The sequence below is a fragment of the Erythrolamprus reginae genome, chromosome 5 (assembly GCF_031021105.1).
Source record: "Erythrolamprus reginae isolate rEryReg1 chromosome 5, rEryReg1.hap1, whole genome shotgun sequence".
NCBI lineage: Eukaryota > Metazoa > Chordata > Lepidosauria > Squamata > Dipsadidae > Erythrolamprus > Erythrolamprus reginae.
In genome coordinates, this window is record NC_091954.1 from 99,017,276 (window position 1) to 99,036,639 (window position 19,364).

Genomic DNA, 19,364 nt, shown 5'->3' on the forward strand with positions numbered 1-19,364 from the left:
CTCAGAACATTTCTGGCTTATTTTAAGTTTGTTGAATTAGGAGGGATCTCAAAGAGTTAAGTCACTTTTCATTCTTTAGATGGTTATTTGGTGATTATAGTATGTATCTGGGAAAACACTGGCACATTTAATGTTAAACCTTAATCAATCAAATCATCTAGTCAGCCATTGGGGTGCTCAGATTTCAACATTTGAATCTTTACTTTAGTTATTTATAGATAAAAACCTTTGCTAAGATTGCACTGAGCTCACAGCAATGATGAACATGAGCTGAATATGGAAAACAAAAGACATCAGTCTGGCAACCAAATGTAGATTAATCCTCTCTATTGTGTTCCCTGTAGCTACCTATGGTTGTGGAAGTTTGACCTTGAAAAAGCAAGCAAGCAAGAAAATTGACTCCTTTGAGCTATAGTCCTGGAGAAGGTTCCTGCACATTCCTTCGACAGCAAAAATGACTAACAAACAAGTACTGGAGCACATAAGAATCTACATGTCACTGTAAGGTAAAATCACAAAACTGCGTCTCACTTATTTTGACCACGTGATGCAGGGGAATTCACTGGAGAAAGCAATTATCTTTGGAAGAGTTAGTGGTAAAAGGAAACCAGGCCATCAAAGAACACCATGGCTGTACACCATCAAAGCTGACATCAGCCAGAGGAAAGAACAATTCAAAGAAGTAGTGCAAGATCTGAAGACATGGAGAGACCTGGCCAATGGAATCGGCAAGAGTCAGACACAACTGAAGGAATAGAATCATCATCATCATCATCATCATCATCATCATCATCATCAAACATCTTTGCATGTCAAATATTTGCATGTGAAATATATTGTAGATTATTCTATACCTTGATCTATTGCAATTGAGTGCTCATAAATCTGTGAGCTTGCAAGTCATGTCTTCCATGTTGGAAATATTATCTTGAAGTAACCGGTTTGAAAAGATTCCCTATACAGTGGTACCTCTACTTACGAACTTTTCTAGATAAGGGCTGGTTGTTCAAGATTTTTTTGCCTCTTCTCAAGAACCATTTTCCACTTAAAAACCTGAGCCTCGGGTAACTGGAAAAGGCAGGGAGAAGCCTCCATGGGGCCTCTCTAGGAATCTCCTGGGAAGAAACAGGGCCGGAAGAAGCGGGAAGAAGCCTCTGTGGGGCCTCTGTAGGAATCTCCTGGGAGGAAACAGGGCCATAAAAGGTGGGGAGAAGCCTCTGTGGAGCCTCTCTAGGAATCTCCTGGGAGGAAACAGGGCCTCCACCTTCCCTGTGGTTTCCCCAATTGCACGCATTATTTGTATTTGTATTTATTAGATTTGTATGCTTTTGCATTTGCTTTTACATTGATTCCTATGGAAAAATTGCTGCTTCTTACAAACTTTTCTACTTAAGAACCTGGTCATGGAACAAATTAAGTTTGTAAGTAGAGGTACCACTGTACATAGATAATCCTTGTTAATGGACCTTGCCACTAAGAATGGATTCAAAGTTCCTACAACCAAGTACCTTTTGGGTGATCCACAGTTGGCCTGCATTTATGGTAGTTTGCAATGTTGACATTCACCTGTCAACATTTTTGCTGATTGGCGTTAAAAATAGTGTCATCCCCAAACCCCAACAATTTACCCTTAGATTATCTATGGTTGACCTATCCAGATTCCTAAGAGGTCAGTAAGGGGCGAGTACAAGTGCACTAGAGTGCCTTCCGTCCCCTGTCCTATTGCTCTCCTATATCTCCTATACCTTCTATTCCTATATCTCTTCTTCTATTCTTTCACTGATAGGTTCTATTACTATATCTTCTTTTCTATTCTTTTTTAAATATATTTTACTATGAGTATCTCCTCTATAACCTTCATCATGTATTTTACTATGTGTGTGTGTATATATATATATATATATATATACCCACTAAAACCCTCATTGTGTATTGGACAAAATAAATAAATAAATAAATAAATAAAATAAAATAAATTGTGGACAATGGACTCACTCAACTATCATGATGTTTATTTAATGACTGCAGCGTTCAGTTTAAGACTGCCCCAAAAGGGTAAGTAAAACTGGGCATGGTCACTTTGCAAAATTGGTTATGGTCACTTCGTGAACTACCTAATGACTGTCATGAATTATGACCATAATTCCAGGCTCAATTATGGCTGTAAGTCAAGATTTCCCTAGGAACAAATTATTCCTAGTCATCATTTATGGTATTGTGATGTGCATCATTTTATTGCACTGAAATTTCTGCAGGCTCTCCTGGAGGGACTATGAATAAATACATATCAATGGAAAGCGCTGAAGGGTTGATTAGATAAATGCTCAGAATATGCTCAAGCCTTTTTTAAATAAATACAAGCAATGCTCCACCTTCACCCTTGATCAAAATATATTCTTATATCTATTGCACGATAAATTTCCATAAAGAAGAAACAGGAGAAGAAGCTATGTTCTAATGGCTATACTCAAATGGTCTTCTCTTCATCCTTGGACTCAAAGTCAGCAGCTGTGCTTATAAAAGACTGCAAAATTAATCTGCGCTTATTAATAATAAATTAATAAACTCCTTTTCTTAACTGGAGAAGAATTTAAGTAATTGTGGAAAGAATTTTAATTCAAATTTAGATTTATTCCTACACTGACTCTGACATTTCTTTCAATCGTTAAGATGACCCACAAGTCACTAATCCACTTCCTCCTCTGGTAATTAATGACCAGATTAAACTGATTAACCTGCACAAATAATAACAGACAGTGAAAATCCTTTCATAACAATGTCGGTTGGCGGGCCCCAGGGGAAGAGCCTTCTCTGTGGTGGCCCCGACTCTCTGGAACCAACTCCCCCAGAGATTAGAACTGCCCCTACCCTCCTTGCCTTTTGTAAACTCCTTAAAACCACCTTTGACGTCAGGCATGGGGGAACTGAGATATCTCCCCCGGGCCTATACAATTTATGTATGGTATGTTTGTATGTATGTTTGCTTAATAATGGGTTTTTAAAAATACTTTAAATTGTAAATTATTAGAGTTGTCATGAACTGTTTTATTGTGTTGTGAGCCGCCCCGAGTCTACGGAGAGGGGCGGCATACAAATCTAATAAATAATAATAATAATAATAATAATAATAATAATAATAATAATACAGAGTTTTCCTGGTACATGGAAGTGGCAATCAAATCCACCACATACCAACACATTAAAGAAAAACATCTAAACCAGAAAAGTAAGATAAGAACATTCCCACCAAATTAACTATTATTCACGCATGCACCAACATCTCCCAAAACAACTACTTTTCCTATAAATATTTTTAATCTCTATAATCCTATTTGTAGATACCTTCTAGTGCTGTTTCTATGCTTTCAAATAAAATTACCTGACTACTCTTCAAACGGTGTGCCCGATATTGTTCTTATGCAATCCGGTTTGCAAAAATTGTCAGAATTAAAAATGTCATTTCTTAGCAGAAAACATGGGCTATATCCAGACATATGAATCCAAACAATTTTGAACCAATAGGCACATATAAAATTAATTCCTTCCTCAGCTGTGGAAGTAGCCGGGGTGGTGCAGCAGGTAGAGTGCTGTACTGCAGGCCACTGAAGCTGACTGGTAGATCTGCAGGTCAGCGGTTCAAATCTCAGCACCGGCTCAAGGTTATCTCAGCCTTCCATCCTTCCGAGGTGGGTAAAATGAGGACCCGGATTGTGGGGGCAATATGTTGGCTCTGTTTAAAAAAAAGTGGTATTGCTCCACATGTTGTAAGCCGCCCTGAGTCTAGGGAGAAGGGCGGCATAAAAATAGAATAAATAAATAAATAAAAATAAATAAAATTTGCTTGCATCTGAATGTTCCAAAAGGTGCTTTTTCAAGAGGCAACTGAACTTTCTGGTTTTTCTTTTAAGGTGTTTCATTTCTCATCCAAGACGATTCTTCAACTCTTGGTTGAATAAAATGCAGACTATTTTAAGGTGGATGTCAATGACTACTTCAGTTTCAACCACAACAATACACGAGCACACAACAGATACAAACTCACAGTGAACAGCCTCAAACTTGACTGTAGAAAATACCACTTTCATCACCAAACCCCCCAAAACTTTACCCTTAGACTGTTTACTGTTGATCTCACCTGATTCTCAAGAGGTCAGTAAGGAGCGTGCATAAGCACAAAGCATGCCTACCGTCCCTATCCAATTGTTCCCTCTTATCAGTACCCATCTTATGTATATAAACAATTTATTTATTTATTTATTCATTCATTCATTCATTCATTCATTCATTCATTTATTTATTAGATTTGTATGCCGCCCCTCTCCGTAGACTCGGAGCGGCTAACAATAGTAAAACAACATGTAACAAATCTAATATTTAAAATAATTTTAAAAACCCTAATTTAAAAAACCAAACATACACACCAACATACCATGCATAAATTGTATAAGCCTAGGAGGAAGGGCATATCTCAGTTCCCCCATGCCTGACGACAGAGGTGGGTTTTAAGGAGCTTACGAAAGGCGAGGAGGGTGGGGGCAATTCTGATCTCTGGGGGGAGTTGGTTCCAGAGGGTTGGGGCCGCCACAGAGAAGGCTCTTCCCATGGGTCCCACCAAACGACATTGTTTAGTCGACGGGACCCGGAGAAACATAGAAACATAGAAACATAGAAGACTGACGGCAGAAAAAGACCCCATGGTCCATCTAGTCTGCCCTTTTACTATTTCCTGTATTTTATCTTACAATGGATATATGTTTATCCCAGGCATGTTTAAATTCGGTTACTGTGGATTTACCAACCACGTCTGCTGGAAGTTTGTTCCAAGGATCTACTACTCTTTCAGTAAAATAATACTTTCTCATGTTGCCTTTGATCTTTCCCCCAACTAACTTCAGATTGTGTCCCCTTGTTCTTGTGTTCACTTTCCTGTTAAAAACACTTCCCTCCTGAACCCTATTTAACCCTTTAACATATTTAAATGTTTCGATCATGTCCCCCCTTTTCCTTCTGTCTTCCAGACTATACAGATTGAGTTCATTAAGTCTTTCCTGATACGTTTTATACTTCAGACCTTCCACCATTCTTGTAGCCCGTCTTTGGACCCGTTCAATTTTGTCAATATCTTTTTGTAGGTGAGGTCTCCAGAACTGAACACAGTACTCCAAATGTGGTATCACCAGCGCTCTATATAAGGGGATCACAATCTCCCTCTTCCTGCTTGTTATACCTCTAGCTATGCAGCCAAGCATCCTACTTGCCTTTCCTACTGCCCGACCACACTGCTCACCCATTTTGAGACTGTCAGAAATCACTACCCCTAAATCCCTCTCTTCTGAGAAGGCCAACTCTGTGGGACCAAACTGGTCGCTGGGATTCGTGCGGCAGAAGGCGGTCCCAGAGGTATTCTGGTCCAATGCCACAATGTTACATCTATGTATATTACAAATATGTACTTGACAAAATGGATGAATGAATGAATAAATAATTGTTAAGTGAGTCATACAACATTTTTAGCCATGGTTATTTAAGCAAACACAGTTAAGAGAATCATATGGTTGTTAAGCAAATCAAATTGAATTTGCTTATTGGAATCTAGCTGCAAAGGTCACAAATTGTGATGACATGATAGGATTCTGCAACTATTGGAAAAACATACTGAATTTTGATCACATGATAATGGGAATGCACCTGACAGTTGTAGGTGTGAGGACTGATCAACACTTATTTCAGTGCCATTATAACTTTGAACAATTGATAAACAAATTGTTGTAATTTGAGGATTACCTGTACATTATATAAGAAATTTTCATATTACCTGTCTTTTTATTCATGTTGCACTAAATCCGCTTTGTTTTTCTATTTTTCTAAGTGTAACATGAATTTACAAAAATTTGGTTATCTGATAACATTTGGTAAAAGCTAATTTTAATATTTTTTAAAAGTTCAAATAATATTTCATCTCTGAATCAATCTTCAAAGTGTGCTTGTGTTGGCCTAATAATAAAAATTGCCCAAATAACGTTGCTCTTTTTTTCTGCTCCAAGTGGACATTTTTGCTTTTTGGGAGAATGTGTTGGGAATTCCATAGATATTTAATGGAGATTCTGTACTAGAGAAAGAGGTTTTAATGATACCAGCTAGAACTCAAGTATTATTCACTTGCGTTCTCTCCATTGACTATCTAATTTCACCTTGTGTTGTTTTTTTAAATGAGTACGCCATTCAATATCCTCTCCTGCTGTCACTATATACTTTTTCTAGCTCTGCTTTCCAATTATCAAGATGCCCTCATCCTGCAGCTAAGGAAATATAAACAGGTCAAAATATAAAAAGTAAGCAGTGTTCATATTTTCAGAAAGGGAGGACTAGCTATTGTTCTGTCAGTCTCTCTGGTAGAATCCTCCCAAAAATTCACAGGTACAAATTTCAGACACACACACGTTTGAAAATTCAAAACAATGTTCTTTATAATGAAAATTCACTTAAACCAAGCCCTCTTTTGGTATAGCAAAGAGCACTGGTCTCCAAACAAACTGGTAATTTGTACAAGTCCCTTATCAGTTCTGTGATACTTATCTTGCAGCTGTAAGGCAATTCACAGTCCTTCTTCTTTCACAAAGTGAAACACACTTTGCTCTGGTTTAGTTTCAAAGTGGGGAAAAATCAGCACACAAAAGGTCAAAGTCAGTAAAGCAGTCAGGAAACACAACGATCAGATAATCCTCCACAATGGCCAAACCCACAGGCTGCCATTTATAGCAGCCTCACTAATTACCACAGCTCCACCCAACCACAGGTGGCCTCATTTTCTTTGATAATAATCTCTCAGTTGTTGTTGCCTATGCATCACTCTCCGCATGCGTGGCTGTATCATTAACTCTTGTTCTGAATCCAAGGAGGAGCTAGATAATTGATCTCCTTCTGAGCTGTCTGCCACACTCTCCTCCTCCCTGTCACTCATGTCTTCTTCGTCAGAGGAGCCTTCATCATCAGATTCCACCGGGGGGGGGGGGCGCAAAACAGGCCTGCAGCATGTGGATGTCTCCCCCACATCCATAGTCCTTGGGGCAGGAGTTGGGCCAGAGCTAACCACAACAGCTATAGTTTGTTTCTTTACCTCAGGAACTTTCTGAGAGAAGTCCCCTTTGTACCTTTCAAAACCAAAATAAGGTATTTTACAGCTAACGCCTACAATCCATTTTAAGAATGTAACTAAAGATGATTTGAACCTGAGCCATTTCCCTCCAGTTTGAGCTATTCTGCTGACGTAGGACTCTGGAGACTTCAACACATCCCATTTTATTTTGTGATCCTGAGCTCCACAACAGCATTAATGAAATGACTTGCTAGATTACAAACCACATGGCTCTACAATTTACAGTCAAAGAATAATTTCCTCAGCAGCTGTAAGAATGGGGAAAGCAACACATTTTACAAGTAGAAATTCCTTGATGCATAGTACATATATCTTCAGAAACTGCATGGAAGTATGTCTTTGTCTTGTATATATATTTTTTTAATTTTTTAAAAAAATACCACATAGATTTTTGTGATCTATCCTTCAGAAGCAAGGACTGTACATCCCAAATTGTATGAATGTCATGTACACATGTTGACAGGTTAGTTTATTACGGCTTTTAATTAAGGTTTTATAGTTTAGATTTTATACTGTTGGCAAACCGCCCTGAGTCTTTCGGGATTGCAAGCAAGCACGTTTGCACAGCGCTCTAAACCATGGTGTGTTTTAACCTTTTGTTGTTGTTGTTATTTGAAAATACTGAATTGCTAGTTAGCACTTCATGCTAAGATGTTGGGAAGCTGTATGCTTTGAAGATTAGTTGATGCTTTGGTAGAAATGTTTGGGGAATTTTCAGCAGCCATATTGTATCTCTTGTAATTCCTTAATTTTCATCTGCCTCTGAAATAATATGGCTTCCCATCTTCTTGGTTCTTCACAAAACTGAAAGAGAACCTCTGAAATCCATGTTTTATTTTGTTTATACCCCTACCAAAGAAGAACATTTGTATGAAATGAGTGAAAGAGAAAAAGAAATAGGCATAATAGAAGCAATAAATGTATCATTCCAAGATAATATGCAGCATGAAACATTTTTCAGACCAGGACAAAAATAGCATGTAACGTAATGACAAATTTAATTAATGTATTCAAATTGTCAGCAACCAGCTAGTATCTACAGGAAGCACAAAAGGATTTGAACTGTACAAGGAAAGCTAAAAGCAATACAAGCAATTTTTTATTTACGTCAGAAATCAAAGAAGAAAAGGAAGGGATGGGACTGATGCCTGGAGAGGATAATTATACTCGATGAGAAGAAATCTCAAATGTTCTGCTTCAGTCTTCTCTCTTGAATGCTGTGGACCTATAGAGAATAATTGACAGAACAAACAATTTGAAACTGAAGTGCATTGTTATTTAAATGAACCCTGGATGGTTAGGGATTCTGTTACCTACACTGAATGGCAGATTTATTTATTTATTTATTTATTTATTTATTTATTTATTTATTTATTTATTTATTTATTTATTAGATTTGTATGCCGCCCCTCTCCGTAGACTCGGGGCGACTCACAACACAATAAAAACAGTTCCTGACAAATCTAATAATTTACAATTAAAAATTAAAAATAGTTTAAAAACCCCATTTTTTTTAAGCAGATACCTACAAACATACCATACATAAATTATATAGGTCCGGGGGAGATATCTCAGTTCCCCCATGCCTGACGACAAAGGTGGGTTTTAAGGAGTTTGCGAAAGGCAATGAGGGTAGGGGCAGTTCTAATCTCTGTGGGGAGCTGGTTCCAGAGAGTCGGGGCCACCACAGAGAAGGCTCTTCCCCTGGGGCCCGCCAACCAACATTGTTTAGTTGATGGGACCCGGAGAAGGCCCACTCTGTGGGACCTAATCGGTCGCTGGGATTTGTGCAGCAGAAGGCGGTCTTGGAGATATTCTGGTCCGATGCCATGAAGGGCTTTATAGGTCATAACCAACACTTTGAATTGTGACCGGAAATTGATCGGCAACCAATGCAGACTGCGGAGTGTTGGTGTAACATGGGCATACTTGGGGAAGCCCATGATTGCTCTCGCAGCTGCATTCTGCACGATCTGAAGTTTCCGAACACTTTTCAAAGGTAGCCCCATGTAGAGAGCATTACAGTAGTCGAACCTCAAGGTGATGAGGGCATGAGTGACTGTGAGCAGTGAGTCCCAGTCCAAATGGTTCAACCTTATGTTTTCCATCTAATTACTGTTAGTCACTACATTGCAATATTCTATAATTCCAATAGGTTAAAAATTATTAATACATAGCATTTTTCTTCCTCTTTGTTCACAAATGACAATTTGATAGCAAGCTTTGGAGGATTCTGGAGTAAATCCCCCAAGACTCGGGGGAGACGACAAATATGGCCCTGGGATCCAAGTTACAGTTTATGCCTTACCGCCATCATAACGGTTTAAATACATTTTCTGTTTCTTGGTAAATTGAATGAAATCTATTAAGGATGAGATTTAAAATAGATCAATGTACTTCCTACAGCTAGATTCTCTTAAAAGCAATAAAATGCATACAAGCTTAGCTCTTTCTTCTCCATAGAAATTATGTGTAGCGTGCGAGTTACTTTTTTTATATTCCAGGATTTGAATGGAATATAGTAGCATTTTAATTCCAATAAAAACAGTAGGTGCATTTTAACTGTGACAGATGCTTTTTCATTAGGGTTATTGATTCAGGTGTCTCATGAAAACAGCTATGTCTACTAATTTTGAGTATTACTAATTGAGTATCAACCACATAGGTCAGTGATGGCGAATCTTTTTTTCCTTGGGTGCCAAAACAGTGTGTGTGCGCGCTATCGCACATGCGTGAGTGCCCACACCCATAATTCAATGCCTGAGGAGGGCAAAAACAGCTTTTCCCACCCCACCAGAGGCCCTCTGGAGGCCAGAAATGGCCTGTTTCCCAACCTCTGGTGGTTCCAGTAGGTTCATCTTTCACCTTCTCCAGACTCCAAAGGCTTCCCTGAAGCCAGGGGAGGGTTAAAAAAAATCCCTCCAGAGGCTCTCTGGAAGCCAAAAACGCCCTCCCAGAGCCTCCGTGCGAGCCAAAAATATGCTGGCCAGCACACAGGGCAACGGTTCGTGTGATAGAAAATATGGCTCCGCGTGCCACCTGTGGCACCCATACCATAGGTTCGCCATCACTGACATAGGTGATAGTTTGTATCAACTTACACATTTTCATAGTTAAATTTGAATATAAAGGTAGATAACAGCATCTCTCATTAGAGGTTGTGACTTGTATTGAATAGCTTGTATCAGCATGATGAGCTCCATAGATTGAAATACAGAGGCACAATAGTTCATGGTCAAAGGTTAAGCTCAAATCTATTATGGTAATAAGATGGAATTGGTTAAGAACAGATTCAAGTGTTTTCCCCAACTCCATGAAGTTACTTTTAGTTTTAGTTAGTGTTATATTCTGCTTGAAGACACAAGCGTAATTAAAAGCTGTGTAGTTTGTGCGGTATTGGCTGAGTAGTCAGCTAAATTAGAAGCTAATTTGGTTAATTTATTTATTAACCAAATTAATCAATACAAAGGAAGTTTGTGAAAAATAGCAACCAATAATGGAGAATGTTTTATGCCAGGCTGGAGAAACAATAATTGAAATAGGGGATGGAAATTGGTATAGAAGAAAACCAATAACAAAGGGAGAATACAAGTAATAAAAATCAAACTCAAAGGAAAGACTTTCTATGAACATTATAGAGGTAGTATATATGATCTAAAATCCCAGTGTGAAGATTGCATCTGACTGCTAATTTATACTTATATAAGTATTTCCCAGCCTACTAGCGTTCTTCAAAAGAACAAAGAATTTTGCATCAATAATTATTGTTTCTGAGATATGTACATGTATTATAAAGTATAAGGATAATCAAATCTAAACTGATATGTTTATGTACTTATGACAAGTATTATATTATAACAGAGTCATTGCTGGATTTTGATTTAATAAATTCTTTTCTTGATCAGCTGCTTTATTGTATTTGTTTGCAATGATCAGGAAAATGATTTCTGATTTGAATCAAAACTCAGATTATTTGAGTTTTCAACTCGATTGTTGAAAAGCAATGTTATTGGTCAAAGCAATGGAAACTGCAGTTTAATGTTTCCAAATGTAAAATAATGCACTTGGTGAAAAGGAATCCACAATCTGAGTATTGTATTAGCAAAAACTTCAGAAGAAAAGGATTTAGGGGTAGTGATTTCTGACAGTCTCAAAATGGGTGAACAGTGCAGTCAGGCGGTAGGGAAAGCAAGTAGGATGCTTGGCTGCATAGCTAGAGGTATAACAAGCAGAAAGTGGGAGATTATGATCCCGCTATATAGAGTGCTGGTGAGACCACATTTGGAATACTGTGTTCAGTTCTGGAGACCTCACCTACAAAAATATATTGACAAAATTGAACGGGTGCAAAGACGGGCTACAAGAATGGTGGAAGGTCTTAAGCATAAAACGTATCAGGAAAGACTTAATGAACTCAATCTGTATAGTCTGGAGGACAGAAGGAAAACGGGGGACATGATCGAAACATCTAAATATGTTAAAGGGTTAAATAAGTTCAAGGAGGGAAGTGTTTTTAATAGGAAAGTGAACACAAGAACAAGGGGACACAATCTGAAGTTAGTTGGGGGAAAGATCAAAAGCAACATGAGAAAATATTATTTTACTGAAAGAGTAGTAGATCCTTGGAACAAACTTCCAGCAGACATGGTGGATAAATCCACAGTAACTGAATTTAAACATGCCTGGGATAAACATATATCCATCCTAAGATAAAATACAGGAAATAGTATAAGGGCAGACAAGATGGACCATGAGGTCTTTTTCTGCCGTCAGACTTCTATGTTTCTATGTTATTCATCTCCTTGGATATGCACATCACTTGAACTTACAGCCAGCACAATAGTGGAAATAAAGCAAAAAACACACACCTTAAAATCAGCATTATTTCAAAGTCTACCATTTATTGATGGTCTTAAAGTTAAAGCCTCAGAAAAATTAAATACTGCCCCAAGGCATGAAAAATACACAGAATTTTATCAAAATATTTGTATTCCAAAGGGTATGTACATATCATACACTTTACATAACTGTAAACAGGGAAGTTCTTTCACCACCTGTAAGATAATTTTGTTTAATTAGTAAACTCAGGTTTGTATTGTTATACATATACAATTGGATGCCATGTTTAACACAAAATCCTTTTTAAAAATGTATAAAGATATGGTTCAAAACATTTACAAAAGTAAATTGCCATCAGATTAGTACAAAATGAATTATATTACATTCATATAAAAAGATTAAAATAAAGTTTCCATTATGGTTGTTGTGGTGTATCTTAAAAGAAGAAAAAGAAAAGAAAAAGATTCCCAAGCATTGAATTATTATTATTATTTCTTTCCCGTGGTGGAAATAAAATGGAATTTCACCCTTGATTTGAAGAATGCTTTGTGCTTCCGAAAACCATTCTGGACCATTGTTTCTTGTCCTTGGCAACCTGAAGATATGTGAACTTCAATTCTTCATCTGCCTGGGAAATTCTGGGAGTTGAAGTTCACACATTTTCAAGTTGCCGTGTTTGAGAAATGCTGTCCCAGAAGATATCCAATTGGCCCATCCATTAAGGAATCTTCCCAACCTTTTGATTCACACTCTTCTCAGCAACAACCATGCTAAGATGGGGAACTCAAGCCCAACGTCTGCATGCCCAGGATGGAGAAGACTGCCATAAATAACTGAAATGTGCAAGCATATAGGTAGCTACGCATATGTGTATACAGTTACAAACATTTGACAAACATCACAAATATCCCCTATTCCCAGTGCATTAAGCAATAAGTATGGGGGGAGAAGCACCAGAGACCAATATGTTTATACTGGCTGAAGGCCAGTATAAACATAATGAAATCAACATACAGTAGTACCTCTAGATACGAACTGCTCCACATGCGAGTATTCCAAATTACGAGCCACGACGCGAACGAAATTTCTGTTCGACACCCGAGCTCAAATTCGGGATACGAGCCAAGCTTCCACTAGGTGGCGCAAAACTCCCCTTGCTTCCAGTTATCTCGGCGCAAAAAACAAAGTCTAAAGGCATTCGTTCGAAATGCGAGTTGATCGATTTACGAGCTCGGGTCTGGAACGAATTAAACTCGTATGTCAAGGTACCACTGTATAAGGTTGACATACCTGACATTATTGGATTTGAGCAAAAACCTGGAATAAATTAACTGTGCAAAAGATAAGGTGGAGAATTATACTAAGGAAAATGACTTTTGAGTTGGGATCTTCATCAAGGCTCTGAGACACAGGAGGAAAGAGGCTTCTTTCCAGGATCTGCATAGAAGTTACTATGTTGGAGGTCATATAGTGTTTGGAAACAATGTTTTACTTCCCAGGTGGTTGTACTTCATTAGTGACCCTTATAGCATCAGGTGTCAGGCCTGGAAGCCATTTATATTGGGCCTTCAGGCCTGCCACAATTTACTACTGTGGGAAACCGGGAGGGGGGGGATTACATGGAGTATGGGTGGCATGTAATAATAACAACGTTCTTTTCATTGAGAGTCAAGGCCATCTTGCCCTGCATCTGAAGGGGAGTGGTTAAGCAACATCTCAAGTTGGGACAGTGCATGGATTGGACCATGTGATGGATTTGTGGGTGCTGGACTTTCCTCTGGGTGAGGAAAACCTGGAAGCTTTCAGATTCAGGTTTTCCCAGATGTGCCAGAATGACATCTCTAATAAAACGGAACTTTGAGAAAACTCATAACTCAGAGTTTTATTTCATTGGTGGTGTTACTTGGAACCCGGACATTAACCCAAATCTCCTTTAAAATCCTTAACCAGCTCCTCTGACCCCTGGGGTGCTGTCCAGGGTCCTGAGCCCTGAACATCGACCCGAAACCAGGGTGTGAGAAGACTAAAAGAAGATGGAGGAAGACAAGAAAGCCAGAGAAAACCATGGGGACTGGCTTGCCGATTAATGTCGATATTTATCTACTCCCTGGTGGTGCAGGTATTATTACCTTCTGTGCATGCACATTAATGTATATTGATTATTCCATCAGTAAGTACATGAGGTAAGCACTATTGATTGATCAAAACAAGTCTAATATTTGAAAAAGACAGGAATGGCGTATGACAGGAGTATTTAAAATTTCATTTTGTTACTGATTTTGACACCGATTGGTCAGTTGACTTACAATTCTAATATCTTAGTTCCAAAGATGAGCAGATTCCAAACATATTGCTTCTGTTTCCTAGCACTAAGAAACAATAAAGTTGCTCCAAGATCATTTTGGAAGTTATTAAGAACTTGACATCAGAAATACAAGCATGAATAAAGCAGAAGAGTTGGGCAAAGGCTCCCTCTAGCTATCCACATGTTCCTTTTTTATGTTTCACAGTTATCCCAAAACAGGGATATGGAAAAAGTCCATTTAAGACCAGAATATCTGGGGAAATAATATCTGATTCTCTTGTGAGTTATGATTGCTAGAAACATCCCCTAAGATTTAAACAAAACAAGAAAGACTGCATTAAAAATATGGAGAATGGAGAATGGAAGGGGTTTGCCAGGGAAACTTTGTACCACAGAATAGAGAACATATGGTATATTAGACACCAGGGTAAAAGTTTTTCATGACTAAACTAAGTGATTAACTTTGTGTCTATGTTGTACTCTTTCAGATGCTAGATGGGTGACTGGGCTAACAAATCTGGGCTAAAATCCAATGCAATAAAGAACAGCCATCTGGATTTTTGGACCAAGATACTCAACAAGGAAAAATATAAATATACTTCTAATCCTGTACTACTCTATTAATCCCATCACACTAGCTTTTTATATGTGTAAAGATGAAGGTTTTCAGACCCTTGTGAAAATCATTGTGATGAAAAATCCTTGAGAGAAAGCTATTTTTAAAAAAAACCTAAAAACCTAAAAGTTAGTCCAGAGTGACTTTTTATAAATTAGGCAATGGTGAAAAAAGTATGATTGACTGCAAATAAACCAGAGGAAGAAAAGAAGTACATATATATATCACCTTTTAAACTAGACAAAAAGGGAGTTTCTAATAGCAAAAATGTACACAGGTCCACTCAGAAGCAATGTCCATAGTTTTCGAACATGAGCTTTCAAAGAAAATGAAAACAAGTCAATGAAAGACTAAGGCCACTCTATCTTCATCAATCGATGACAACCAATCTTGGGTTAAGGCGGCTTTTTTAGCTTCATACCATCAAGTTGAGTTATGGCTATAAATCCCAAAATGTCTATCCTGTTGCAATCCTAACATTCCTGAAGAAAGAACAACTAGGGCACGTAAGGCAGGATCAAGCATAAAGGTTACCCTGCTGGATCAGAACAAGCAACCATCTAGACTAGCATTCTGTGTCATACGATGGCCAACCACTGGGAAGTTCAAAGGATGGACAGAAGGAAAACAGTCGGCCCAGAAACATAGAAGTGAAATGAACACTTTGATCTGACACAAGCTCAGGCATTCATTCACCTGTTGCTGTGCCTTTTGGAATATGCCAACATAGCTGTTATAAATATGTGCTAACCAAATCTGCATCAATGAGACCTGGGCAAACTGATCACAGGGCATGTCATCAACCAGCAGGCTCACAGAAGTGAATGAAATTGAGATATATGTGAGCAATCAGCCCTTCCTCAAGCTTAAGCTCAGGCACTAATTTTATCGTTGACTTAAAGCAGTGTTTCCCAACCTTGGCAACTTGAAGAGATCTGGACTTCAACTCCCAGAATTACCCAGCCAGCATTTGCTGGCTGGGTAATTCTGGGAGTTGAAGTCCAGATCTCTTCAAGTTGCCAAGGTTGGGAAACACTAGCTTAAAGGATACATTGGCTTCTCACTATTTGGGCAGTGCCAAATAAAAACACATACACTTTAAAAAAAAAAACCATCATTAAAAAATTAAGGAAAAAACACAGAAAAAAGAATACTTTTCATATTCTATTTTTGTCCCATAAAACTTATATTAAGAATGCAACCTAAAAACACTGTATTCATATAAATGCACAAAAAACCTCAATAAAAAAAATATAATATATTCATTTTTGTTAAAAAGGCTCATCGTTCCCCCTCCTACAATCTACACAATTTTGCTCTTGCCCTCATCTCTTTTTCTTCCACGTAATGTCAGGAAATAATCCCAGAATTACATTTCCCCCCGCCGGCGGCTTTTATCGGCAACAGGAGCACCATCGTCCTCTTCTTCCTCTTCCTCGTAGTTTTCATCATGTCCGTCTTTCTGTTGCTTCCCTTCCTGAATGTCGTCCTCTTGATCAACGCCTTCGCTCATCTTTTCCTCAGCCTGAATATATAAAATTGGTAAGAGAGAGAGATGATTTTATAACACAGATTGAAAACAGAGAGTGAGAGAGAGAGGAGGAGGAGGAGGAGGATAAAGCTTTGGGAAGTAAAACTAATACTTTTTATATATGGAAATATAATGAATGAAGAGAAGAATTTAGATTAAATTCTATAGTAGTATTCTCATTGTCACAGCAAAATAGATGGAATTGCTTTCTTCCCCTCCAGATAATTTTCTGGAAATGGGAGAAAATTAAAATGGATATGCACAATATCCAGTCAACGAAGCAGTGGAAGTGATGTGCCGGTGCCTGGAGGCTGTTGGGGTCTGGATGGGTGTCAACAGACTCAAGCTCAACCCGGATAAGACGGAATGGCTGTGGGTTCTGCCTCCCAAGGACAATGCCATCTGTCCGTCCATAACCCTGGGGAGGGGGAATTACTGACCCCCTTAGAGAGGGTCCGCAACTTGGGCATCCTCCTCGATCCACAGCTCACATTAGAGAAACATCTTTCAGCTGTGGCGAGGGGGATGTTTGCCCAGGTTCGCCTGCTGCACCAGTTGCGGCCCTATCTGGACCGGGACTCACTGCTCACAGTCACTCATGCCCTCATCACCTCGAGGCTCGACTACTGTAATGCTCTCTACATGGGGCTACCTTTGAAAAGTGTTCAGAAACTTCAGATCGTGGAGAATGCAGCTGCGAGAGCAATCATGGGCTTCCCAAGGCATGCCCATGTTACTCCAACACTCCGCAGTCTGCATTGGTTGCCGATCAGTTTCCGGTCACAATTCAAAGTGTTGGTTATGACCTATAAAGCCCTTCATGGCACTGGACCAGAATATCTCCGGGACCGCCTCCTGCCGCACGAATCCCAGTGACCGGTTAGGTCCCACAGAGTTGGACTTCTCCGGGTCCCGTCGACTAAACAATGTCATTTGGCGGGACCCAGGAGAAGAGCCTTCTCTGTGGTGGCCCCGACCCTCTAGAACCAGCTCCCCCCAGATATCAGAGTTGCCCCCACCCTCCTTGCCTTTCGCAAGCTCCTTAAAACCCACCTCTGTTGTCAGGCATGGGGGAATTGAAAATTTTTTCGCCCTTCCCCCTAGGCTTATAGAATTTATACATGGTATGTTTGTTGGTATGATTGGTCTCTTAAATTGGGGTTTTTTAGATTACTTTTTAATATTAGATTTGTTACATTGTTTTTTATTGTTGTTAGCCGCCCTGAGTCTTCGGAGAGGGGCGGCATACAAATCTAAATAAACTAAACTAAACTAAACTAAACAATGATACTAGCGTCCTACACCTTTCACTCTTTAAAAGCGAAATAATGTAGTTTATAAATGAAGTGTGCATACTGTGCAGCTTCTAAACTACATATTATTTGATCCACCTGTGTCAGCCACCAACTTTCACAACTTTAATTCTAACTTAACTTCAAGAAGAAGTCACTAAGGCGAAGTACACAAGTGCACTAACCTATTGTCCCCGTCATATTTTAAATTTTTATTTTGCTCATTCGGATTTTAATTTTCATGCGATGAATATATAAATAAAATAAAATAACCTAAGCTTCTGGAGTCACCCAAACCCATTTAACAGCAAAATGATTAAATGCAATTCTGTTATCTATTATTGAATTCATACTAATGTCAATTTTAATTTAAAAATGAAGTAATTTTCTATTGCTTTCTCCTGAGCTAGCTATTTGGAAAGGATAGTGATGAAAACTTTGCCAAGTGCAACCCTGGTTGGAAAAAGCTTGCATCCCTTCGCCCTAATGGGCCTTTTGTTAGCATTTTACTAATGCTATGCAGATCTGTGACAGTGCTTCACAGGTAATCCATAAATCCCTGGTTTTACTACGACCTAATTAGCAGTCACTTCTTTTCCCCCCACAAGGGCTATATTATTGATTCTGTTGAATTTGTCATCTGTTATGTTTGTAAAAGTTCTGAAAAGCTGGTATTATGTTCCAAAGTTGGTTGTTACCTATAAAGTCCTACATGGCTTAGGACCAGATTACCTACGGGACCGTCTCTTGCCTCATGTATCCCAGCGGCCAGTCAGGGCTCACAGAGTTGGCTTTCTCTGGGTCCCGTCAACCAAGCAATGCCAGCTGGCAAGCCCTAGGGGAACAGCCTTCTCTGTGGCGGCTCCAGCACTTTGGAATCAACTCCCCCAGAGATTCACACTGCTTCCACTTTTGGAAGATGTTGAAGACACATCCTTGCCGGCAGGCTTGGGGATATTGAATACAGATACTCTGCTCCAGCCCACATTATAACAGAGACATGGATTAATGTGACTGAATGGTTTCAATGACATGGGTTTTTAGGCTTGTTAAATTGGATTTTAGTACGTTTAATAGATTTTAGTTTTAAATTGGTTTAGTTTTAACTTTGATTTCTATTGTGTTATGTTTTTGTATTTATTTTTTATGTTGTAAGCCACTCTGAGTCTCCAGAGAAGAGCGGCCTAGAAATCGGAGAAAGAAAGAAAGAAGGAGGGAGGGAGGGAGGGAGGGAGGGGGGGAAAGAAAGAAAGAAAGAAGGAAGGAAGGAAAGAAAGAAAGAAAGAAATGTGTTCACCAGTCCAAACACTGATTAAGACTTATTTTATTATTATTATTATTATTATTATTATTATTATTATTATTACTACTACTACTACTATTATTAATTAGATTTGTATGCCGCCCCTCTCTGAAGACTCGAGGCGTCTCACAACAGTAATAAGAAACAGTGTAACAATGGGACAAATCTAATAATAAAAAATATATAAAACCCCCAACAATTAAAAACCATATAGCACATACATACCATACACAAAACTATAATAGCCTAGGGGTAGCTCAGTTACCCCATGCCTGGCGACAAAAGTGGGTTTTGAGTAACTTACAAAAGGCAAGGAGGGTGG

The 19,364-nt window shown here is 38.8% G+C and overlaps 1 protein-coding gene across 4 annotated transcripts in view; it reads right to left on the bottom strand.

Moving 5' to 3' along the window:
- Positions 1–8,304: 8,304 nt before the first annotated feature.
- The window catches only part of GOLIM4 (golgi integral membrane protein 4), a 118,678-nt gene continuing 107,618 nt past the window's right edge, over positions 8,305–19,364 (bottom strand). For 3 of the 4 annotated variants that reach the window (XM_070753603.1, XM_070753601.1, XM_070753604.1), the window contains one exon: positions 16,020–16,441. In XM_070753603.1, coding sequence (XP_070609704.1) covers positions 16,286–16,441 — 156 coding nt within the window. In that variant the 3' untranslated portion in view covers positions 16,020–16,285. Of the gene's footprint in view, positions 8,382–16,019; positions 16,442–19,364 lie in introns of those variants that run through there. The other variant, XM_070753605.1, reaches the window with a different exon arrangement.